The 11,429-nt window shown below is 28.7% G+C and overlaps 1 protein-coding gene across 1 annotated transcript; it reads left to right on the top strand.

Moving 5' to 3' along the window:
- Positions 1-1,655: 1,655 nt before the first annotated feature.
- On the top strand, positions 1,656-2,816 carry LOC131037843 (uncharacterized). Its single transcript, XM_057970074.2, has one exon. It carries the CDS (start codon positions 1,726-1,728, stop codon positions 2,626-2,628), a length of 903 nt encoding a protein of 300 aa, XP_057826057.1. The 5' UTR covers positions 1,656-1,725; the 3' UTR covers positions 2,629-2,816.
- The last annotated feature ends 8,613 nt before the right edge of the window (positions 2,817-11,429 follow it).

The following is an 11,429-nucleotide window of genomic DNA, read 5'->3' as shown; positions in this document are numbered from 1 at the left end:
TATTTACTTCCTATTAGCTTTTTCAAAAATTTTAATTAATTTATATTAAATAAAAATTATTTAAATATAACATATAGTTTTTCAATTAGCCATAGTTCACCTCTATATATTGTCGCACAAGTCTTATCGCTAATATATACATCAAGAGTTGGACAGCTAACTGTTTCGTATGACCTCCCACTCTTGACGGCTTGCAAGAGAACCATTTCATTTTACACTTCAAAATCAAGAACTTAGCTTTTTAGTAATAATATATGTTTGAATTACTATTAAAGATATTTAGGAGAACAAATTTTAATTCAAATAATTTAAATAATAAATATATAACTAATTTATATATTAATTTTTTAAATATTTTAAGTTAATTAGGGAATATGGTATATTTAGATTTGATTTTAAATATAAAAATTAGTTAAATCAAAATTTGCATTTAATAATAGTTAGATATATTAATCAATTATTTAAAATTAATAAATATTTAAATATTTTATTTTTGAAAAATATTTATTCATTAAAATTAAATAAATTTTAATTTCTTGTTATTCTAATTTTTTTTGAAGATAAGGGATAAGCATTTAGTTCAAAACTAAATTATATTTACATTTTCTAAAGCTCAATCATATCTCTAAACCTTTGGAATAATTATCCATAAATCGTCCTATGAAAATTTATACCTATTTAGAAACTAATTAAAGGCCAAAGACCTATACTTATACTAATATTGAGTATATGCAAAATTATGTGATTGAAAAATAGCAATTTTTAAAAATTTGCAACTTTAAAAGAATCATTGATAAAGATAGTCTCCTTTCAATAAAAATATTAGTCTCGTAGTTATATTAGTAAATATCAAGAATTAAAAATGAATTAAATATATAAAATTTCACTACTATAATTTTATTTTGTTTCTATGTTTATTTTAAAATATTGTTAGTTCTTGGTTGACATTTTAATATAAAAATATATATTAAATAGTTTAGTTATGTTAATAGACAATCCACTATAGTAATAAGACATGACATATATTGGCATGAGTGTGTTAGAATTTTTTTATCTTTTACCATAAATTTTGTAGTTATTTATTTGCAAAGTATTTAGTAAAGAATGAGGTGGAAAAAAATGTAAGTTTTCTTTTAAGATTCTCATGAAAAAAAATAGTAAAGTTAAATTTAGTTTTTAAATATTTTTTAATTATTGAGAAATATACAAAAATAGATTTTTAAAGTTATTAGAAAAAACAATATATTGTAAGAAATAAAATAATATTAAAATAACAAAATAATCTACTTTCATAAAATTTTGATATCATTGATATGACTATGTATCTAAGACATAAATATATAAAATATATAATAACTCATCTTTAAAGAGAGATATTGAAGATATTTATATTAATAATTATAATAAATTTAAAATCAATTAACACAGTAAGTATGACTTCTAAAATAAAATAATTTGAATTATAAATGAACTAATTTATAAAATAATTCAAGTCTTTTGTTTTACTGTGGCTATTAATAGATTTAAATCTATAAATTAAACAACTTCACTTGTCCGTCATGTTCATACTTATATAATTAGAGTAAACTAAAATAACTTCTTTTCAAGTATGCGCACATGATAAGATCTAAATTTAGGTCAGATATACGCATAAATACTCTTTCTGCTTCGTTAATACTTGTCTCTCTCACTTATTTCCTTGCAATTCCAGTTGTTTTACGAAAAATGGCCAATTCTGATTCTCCAAGTGATATGGATCCAAGTGGCTTAACATACTTTGATTACGAGTTAAATATCCCTTCCCAAAATATATTACCTATTAGCCTACGATTCCATGCCTTAGCTGATCTGCTGCTAGACTATAACACTCTAACCCCTATTCTTCATGAAATTTCTACCCTATGGAATACCAGTGCTCTTCAAGCTGTGGCAGAAGATAATGGTGGACTATTACATCTTTTTGTGGCCACAAGCGAGCATGTACAACAGCCGGACTTCATGGATTTTGTGAGCGCTACAAGTGCAACAGGAATATTCGTGCTGCGCTACAATCAATTAGTATTGCCATTGCGTTCTTGGCGGTTCAGTGTTGGATATGAAGTAACTGGAACTTCATACTTCAAATTCAAGGTATATACAATAGATGATGGGACAATCAGTGAGTCTGAGATTGCTCACATATTTTCACAAGATTTGACGCAGACACATAATTTTGGTTTCTTTCAAGGTATAATGCAGTTGGAAGGGGAAATTCGGCTTCTTGTTGGGACTCCTGATCAGCTGAGCAATCCGTTGGTGATTGATGGAATACGTAATTTTCATAAAAAATTGCGTACTTATACTTATCACGGTCAATATCGTGAAAGTAATTCTGGAATTAGCGATGAAGAGGCTGCACAGATTTTGGGATCGCCCACGTGGTGGAGTGAAGGATTAGAAGAGGGTGCAGATGATGACGAAGTAATTTGCGCAATTTGCCTCGACTCAATTGAAAGAGGCGTGGAAGTAAAAGGTTTGGAATGCAAGCATGTGTATCATTATGCATGCATTCTGCGCTCAACTAAAAGAAAGGCGCAGTGCCCCTTATGCCGTGCCAGTTACGATTACAGGACAGGCCAACCAGAATAGAAATTCTCTGCATTCTAAAATTTCTAGTTCTTTCAATATATTATCATGTAAAACCAAAAAAGAAAAAGTATGTTATTTCTGTAGGTTTTCCCAAAACTATCGATTCTATATGCAAAATGTATATCTTTGTAAATATTTTTCTGCATATCTTTGTGCTTCGTTAATGTTGCTCTGTCTCTCTGAGTTACTTCCAGTTTTAACGAAAATGGCCAATTCAGTTTTATTGAATTTTTTTTTTCTCTTTAATGGCTTTGAAAATATGTCTATTCAAATTATTAAAAAATCTCATTTTAATAATTTTTTTTTAAATTAATATGTCTTACACTTAATAAATAAAAATCAGAATAAATAATTTATTTAGATTATTGATTGTGTGTGCCTTTACATCAACAAATATTTCTAAAAGAATTATATTGATAGCTCATCCAATTATCTATAAATTTAAAATTAAATATTATAAATATAATTTAAAAAATATTAAACTCCAAGATATATCTCTTATTAAGTTATTAGTGCGGCTAGGCTAGTACTAATAAAAAATAAAAAATAAAATAAAATTCTTCATAGGGTTTACTAAATTAACTTGCCAGATATCCACATAAATACGCTCTCTACCTCCCAACTTTGCTCCATCTCTCTGAATTGCTTACTTGGAAATCCGATTTCATCGAGAATGGGTAATTTTTATTCTGCAGTTATTAGCAACACAGAAAGAGATTGCGCTATGCCTGAGACCCAGCAGGAATCTCTTCTCCAAAGGCAAACAGAAGCAAGTTTTTCCAGTCCAAGTGATATGGATCCACCGGGACTAACAGACTCTGATAGTCTGTTAAATATGCCTACAGAAAATACAATGTCTGGTAGAATACAATTTTATTCCTTAGCTAATTTGCGGCTGGAGAATAATTTTCTAAACCCTATTTTTTATGGGTTTTTGGGGCCAGAGGATAACAGTGATCTTTAAACTCTGCAGGAGACAATGGTGAGCAATCAGAGTTTTTTGCGATCACAAATGAACATCCCGACTTCAGTGATATTTTCATCGCAAGTAATGAAGTCAGAGCTGTATTGCTGCCCACCTTTGATGAAGAACATAATCGTCTTAGGCGACACGAAGGGCAAGCCTCCATTAATGATGGATTACAAGCGGGTATTAGCTAGTTCAGTGCTCAATTCAAAGGAGGTGGAAGTTCGATCTTCAAATTTGAGCTGTGTAGACTAGATGATGGGTCATATTATTTCAGAAGAATTGTTGCAGACAGAATATTTTGATAACTTTGAAGATAGAATGCTGTGGGAAGGGCATATCGGCTTTTTTGTTTGCACTCGTGTTGGTTATTTTCTTGCAAAAATTATGTATTAGTCATACAAAATTGCTTGTATATCTGTATGACGCTCAAACTTCTGGAATGAGCGATGAAGAGTCTGCAGACAGAATATTTGGGATGACCCACATCGTGGATTGAAGAGGAAGAGATAGATTGCACAATTTGTCTTGATTCAATTGAAAGAGGTGATGAAGTAAACGCATTGGCATTCAAACATGTGTATCATTATGCATGCATCCTGCGCTCAACAGAGAGAAAGTAACAGTAAGACATTTGTCGTGCCAGTTACAATTACAAGACAGGCCAATCACAATAGAAATTCTCTGCATTATGCCAAAAAAGGCATTAATAGAGTGGTTTTTTTTGGTCTTTTGCTCATCAAAGCAAGAATGATTTCTCAAAAAATTTAAACCTGTTTATGATTATATGGTTTTGCCTCTCTGAGAAGAACATGTTGTTATATTTATAAATAATTAATGTATAAAAGATTGTATGTGAACCAGTCAACTGATTTAACAATTGTTTAGTATAAACATAAAACTATTATTTCGTAATTTATTAATTATTTCTATTTAATATATTAAGTTCGCTTTACAACTGTAAATTTTACTTTGAATAGTAAGTACATATATCTTTTTTTAGTATAACTTTTATTTTGAAAAATTAGATTGAATTTTATTTTTTCTTAATAGTTCAGTGTGATTTAATTTCACTTATTTCTATTGACATGTTGTGATGGTTAATAGTGGTGTTATAGTTCTTGATACTAAGATTCAAACTTTCCTGAAATATTAGTTTTCAACATTTATTTTGCTTAGACATGCATTTATATTGGTGATGAGTTGGTGTAGTGTGATAATTAAATTGTAGTGTTAGAGTTTATAATGTCAAGATTTAAACCGTACATAAACATTATTGTTGATTTATGCTGCAAATGAATTGATACAATGTGACACTTTAAATTTTAGTGTTTTCCATTCTTGACAGCAAGATTCAAACCCCACTAAAATATTATTTTTAAGGATGAGTTAATGCAATGTGACATTTAGTTGTAGTGTTATGGTTCTTAACACCAAGATTCAAACCCCACTAAAATATTATTGCAGAATTTATATTATAAAAAATGCATTTATATTAAGCATATGTATTATTAATATATATAAAGAATACATTGAAAGAGATTTTTTATTCAACATATATTATATATATGTGTATGTATGCATACATGCTAATTAAAAATCATTGTAAAAATATAAAATAATTATCATGAGATTCAAGAGCCACTTTAAAAATGACTTAATTACTACACAAAAAATATTAATAACATAAAGTTATTTCATTTTATTTTTATTTAGACTAATATAGAATTACCTAGCCTGAAAGATTTTCCTTGTGAGATTAATATCCCTCCTAAAAGTTTCCCTACAATAGGATTTTTTACCTTACGTTATTTGCTATAGCTGGAAATAAAGTACCAATTCGCGGCTCGATCCAATATCCTTCTATCTGTAGCTATCAGCCATATATGGAGGAAGTCCTTACTCTCTATCTCCAGCTATTACTAAAACCGAATATCTAGTTTTATAAGCTATTAAGTCCATAGCCTGATGGATTTGAGGATTCCCATATATTGGCCCCCAGCTTAGATAGATAAATAAATAAAATAACATCTCTACAATAACTTTCAATGTTTAATAATAGAATAAATTTTGAGGTCAAATAATATTAATCCTCTTCAAGTTCTATCAAAAGATAATGGTGATTAATTAGAATTTTGTGTGGTCACATATACATGTATATTGATCAAAAGGATTAAATTTATCAATCAAGAGTTCTAAAGAGAACACAAAAATATTTCTAAATAGTCATATCTATCACAAAAAATAAAAATGAGGAGTCATAAGAGTCTCCCACTAATCTACAAACTCCAAGAACATTTGACCCTACAAAAAATCAACAAAGAAGTAAAATGATTAGCCCATGTAGGAACTAGATAATCAAATCATCAGAAAGAGAATCCCAATCACAAACATTCCATCCTCCATATTTCATTCTATAGCTCACTTATCTATACAAAATCAACAATCATATTCATTCTTGAGGGATATGAACAAAAGAGATGCACTTCAAGTAGTAAGTTAAATCTTGAATTTGAGTAGTGAGAGAAGGTAAATGCCAAGAGGAACTCTAAAAAAATCATGTTATTCAAAAGGCAAACTAAAATCATAGAATCAATCTCACAAATAGCATACTACCAATGCACTGATAAAAGCATGAGCTTCCATTTGATACTAGAATCTAAATAAATTCTTGAATCTATCTAGTTATCTTATTCTTTGTTTTGTTAAAATTGTGATGATGATGATGATGATGATGATGATGATATGCGACATTGTTTTTGATTAAGATATAATAGGTTTTATAGGAATCTGAAACCCAAATCCAAAAAAAAAATAATAATCCAGAAACAACAGCTAAACAAAAACAAAATTGTTTAGCACCATAGACCCCTGCAACAAAAATATACTAAAGCACCAAGCCATCCTGATTTTTCTCCACAAAGCTTTTTTTTATATCTTCCAGTTCCTCCACGATGCATCTCGTGGTGCTCTTCTCTTGAGCCCTCTCCTGGTTCTTGTAGACGGACCTACAGAAGCATGTACCTCTGGCATGTACCTCTGGAATATGATCGCTGAGCATGCTCCTGGTTCTTGTAGACGGACCTGAACCCATGTCCCCATGCCGCTGCTTAAGTGCAATTTCTGCTTAAAATTAAGCGGCAAGAGTGTTCCCATGCAATTTTTTAATTAAGAGGAAAGGATAAATTGGAATCTTTTCCTATTTAAGTGGAGCAGCGGCTGCTTAAAACTTAATAATAAGCTTTGAAAAAAAGGGAAAGGGGGGGCTAGAAATAAGCAACAACTGCTTATTGAGAAGATTGACATGTGGCTCTCCAAAACAATTTCCCTCTTTTTATTTGTTTCCAATTTTTTCTCCACAATTTATGTGATCAATTACAATTAAATATTTGTTTTATAAGAAGCAAAATTTTACATTCATGGGGCCACTAGCTCCACAAATTAATGCTAAAAAAGTTGAGCAATGGGTGCTAGCCAAAATAAGCTAAGCAGCCGCCGCATGGGGACCTACCCTAAGACTTCCTTTAATGTCTACCAATCTTTCTGCATGCTAATTTTGAAATGTTTTTATCACCTTAACATCTTCAGTTAAATTTTTAGGTCATTTTAAGGAGCTTCTCTATTAAAGCTATGAGATTTCTACAATCCATTTTGTATTCTAATGTATTTTTCTAGATTCGATTGTGTGTATTTTTTTCCCATCAACATTTCGTGTGTATTATTTTCCCATCATCAGGATGAAAATAATTCCAAAGACATGAAAGATATTCCGTGATTTATCTAATGTTGATAATTTCAGATATTCATTGTCAATAATATGAGATTGTTATTTCTTCTATAATGATCTTTTTTTTGTTTTACTTAATTTCTATGTATTATTCCTCCTTTATATTTAAAATTGTATATTTTAGAAATTCTTTCAAAATCATTATATACTCTTAATTTTTGAAATTTTGTGCTTGTAATATCATAAATATAGCTACTCAAATATGCTTCCTACATATTCTTCACCTTTTAGTACTATTCTACCATGAAATCAATTGCATATATTTTATCTATGCAAATATATTAAAGGACATGTACTTGCAACTTCATATTTGCATCCATGCATATGTACATGTACAAATTGTTGGCATACTTTCCATAAAATTAGTAAATGTAGTTTAGTGATTGTTATCTATAAACATATTGGATAGCTGATAGTTATTGAAAATGATTCATTCTAATTATAATTTCTATTTTCTTATCAAAAGAGCATGTTGAGAGTATTCCTCTTTTTATCATTGTCTTTTGTGTGTTATCTGTAATATTTTTAGTCCTCTTTTCATCATTGTCTTTTGTATGTTTTCTTTAATATTTTTAGTCCTCTTTTTATCATTGCCTTTTTTGTGTTCTCTTTAATATTTTTAGTGATGTTGTTTTATATTTTTTATTTTTTACATCTCTAGTTTGAATTATGTCATATGTTTTGTTAACTTTTTTTTTAGTTTGTGTATTGTATAATTCATTTTATGATCAAAAAGTATAATTTTGTTTTTCAAATTAAAATTTGTTATATTTGAAGTGAAAATTTAAATCATTTACACATAAAATATTATAATGTGAAAATAATAAATTTAAGATTTTATATCTAATTTTAAAATATTCTCTTTATTCTAATATAAGAGATATACAAGTCATGTATTAAAAATCATTTTTTTGGGGGCCAATGCATGGACAACTATAATTTGGTCTAAGTGAAATTAATTTCTAATACAATTTGGAATAGATTTGTATTATGATAAAGTTTTTTTTAGTAATTTAAAAATAAATAAATGTTTCGCATAGATTTCTACTTTTAAAAACTCTTCAAATATGACAAACATAATTTGAACTAAAATAATTATAATATAAAAATCTAGTTAAAATAGTTGTATTTCAAGAAGTAATCAATTGAAAAATAAAAAGAACATGCATAATTTTTGAAAATCTAATAAAATCAATTAACTCAAACTATCGATAGATTTATTTATTAAAAATTAGAGTTAAACTATGCATTCTCTTTTATTTTAAATAATAATGTATTCAAAATCATAAATAAAAACATTATAATAAGGTTTCACTAAAATAACTTGCTTTTGTTGGACCCAAAATACAACCTAAATTTGGGTAAGATACACACATAAATACACTCTTTGGCTCCTTTCACTCTGCTCCTTCTGTCTAGTTAGATGGAAATCCTATTTTAACAAGAATGGGCAAATTGTTTTCTACAGCTTGCACTACACCAGACAATATAGTTATATCACTTAGATAATCTTATGCTAGAGAATAACTTTCTAAACCCTACATTTTATGGGTTTTTGGGTTCAAAGGATCTTCAAGCTGTTGGGATTAAGGTGTCGACATTTTAGGAGTCAATTGCATTCTTTAGTATGTTTTCGGAAAGACAATTTTCCACTTGGATAGGCTTGGAGTTAAATAGAAAGTATTGAATTAGCAAAAGGCTTGTTTATCTCATCTTAATTGATTTATGTTTATGGAATAAATAATATTTGTATTAAATATTATTTATGCAAGAGTTATGCAAAATGAAGTTTCTAATTATATTCGTAGATACATTAAATGTGGACGCTTTTTGCAAGCTATTGTTTTTGCATTGTAAGCTCTATAAAAATAAGAATTGTTGGAGGAGTTGTAGAAGGGAGATGAGTTCATTTTTATAGGGGTTATGCTGCTGGATTTTCTCCATGATGGAGCAGCCTGAATATTTTATTGTAACTATATTTTGTATATTTTGTTGTTGAATATTTTATTGTAACTATATTTTGGTTTTGGAGTGGGGTTTTTTACTCGAAAGGGTTTTCCCCATAGTAAATCTGTGTTCTATTCTTCTGTCTTTTTCTTCTATTTTATGATCTTGTGTTGTTGAATATAAATCTATGCATGCTACTAAAACTGCTCTTCTAAAACTGCTCTTCTATGTGACAAGATCTTAAATTGCAATCACTTTCCTCTAAAATTTAATGTGAGAAATAAATTGTTCTTGATTCTTCTTTATGACATAATAATGTGCATTTGCATTGGATGCTAGATCCGCATACTGAGCTGAGATGGCTATCTTTTCTCACAAGCTATAGCAGGAGACAATAGTGAGTAATAAGAGTTTTTTGTGGTCACAACCGAACATCTGAACTTCAGTGATATTTTCATCACAAGTGAACAAGTCAGAGGTATGCGACAAGAAGGGCAAGTATCCATTGATGATGAATTAGAAGCGGGTATTCGCTTGTTCAATGCTGAATTTGACATGGGTTGAAGTTTAATATTTAAATTTGAGCTATGTAGAATGGATGATGGGACAATTAGTGACTCTATGATGGGTCAAATTGTTTCAGAAGAATTGATGCACCCAGAATATTTTGATAACTTTGAAGATAGAATGCGGCGGGAAAGTAATATCCTATTTTTTGTTTGCACTCGTGATCAGTTGGGGAATCCGCTGGTGGTTATTTTCTTGCAAAAACTATGTATTAGTCATGCAAACTTGCCTATATATTTCTATGATGCTCAAACTTCTAGAATGAGCGATGAGGAGGCTGCAGAGATTTTGGGGTCACCCACACCGTGGATTAAAGAGGCAGGGATAAATAGCGCAATTTACCTTGATTCAACTCAAAGAGGTGTGGAAGTAAAATCTTTGGCATGCAAACATGTGTATTATTATGCATGCATCCTGCTCTCAACAAAAAGAAAGCAACAGTGTCCCATATGTCGTGCCAGTTACGATTGCAAGATAGGCCAATCAGAATAGAAATTCTCTCTGCATTCTACAAAAACGACATTAAATGTTTCATGTTCTTTGATTGTATGATCATATAAAATCAAAAGAGTATGTTATTTCTACAAATTTTTCTAAACCTATCGATTCTATATGAATTATGCATATCTTTGTAAATATTTTTCTGAATATTAAAATTTCAGCAATGTTTGATCTACTACATGTTTGATGCTTTTATCCAAATCTAGGTCTCATTTATGCAGAAGCTAAATCTTTTGTTTTATTTAAAGTTGTATCTGAAACTTGTCCAATATCTTCTGTACCCTAAAATTATGTAATTCAGAAGGGCTCTTCTGATTTCTCATTTAATAGAAATATGTGTTTTATCTTCACAAACACTCTTTGGAAGTCAAATCTGCAGAACATTTTTATTAAAACATTTGAGTTTACTATAGCAACATAAATAAAGATTGAATTAATATTTTTTTCATAAGAGTTCACTATAGCACAACAAATGAATGGTCTGCTCTTTTAAGTATGAATTATAAGATTCATTGGTCACTATTAAATATGAATTATATTTTTTTGTTGTCTCTTTCAAATATTCAGAACTTGGTTTGGGAAGATGTAGCCTTAGTGAGCTTATAATTCATTTAGGTTATACTCTATTTTATTATCTCAAAGTTATAAGATTTTAGGTTAATTAAATAAATGTAAATAATAAATATAGTTAATTTATATTTTTATTATTTAATTTTTTAAAGTTAAATTAAAAAGATGGTATATTTAGATTTGAGTATAAATATAAAAAATAAAACTGATTTAAATAAATAAAAATAAAATGGCATACAACAATAATAATTAGATATGCTAATCAATAATATAAAATTAATGAATATTTCAGTTTTGCAGTTTTTTAAAGAATTTTTAATACATTTTTATATTTAACTTTGGTTATTAAATTTGTTATGGAATTATATACTTTGAATTTGATATTATTAGATATTTTTGTAGAGATGTGGAGTAGTTATCATGACACTCAAGGGTCATTTACGAATATGAATTGACGTTTTG

The sequence above is a fragment of the Cryptomeria japonica genome, chromosome 3 (assembly GCF_030272615.1).
Source record: "Cryptomeria japonica chromosome 3, Sugi_1.0, whole genome shotgun sequence".
Taxonomy (NCBI): domain Eukaryota; kingdom Viridiplantae; phylum Streptophyta; class Pinopsida; order Cupressales; family Cupressaceae; genus Cryptomeria; species Cryptomeria japonica.
This window is presented reverse-complemented; position numbering and strand designations above follow the sequence as displayed.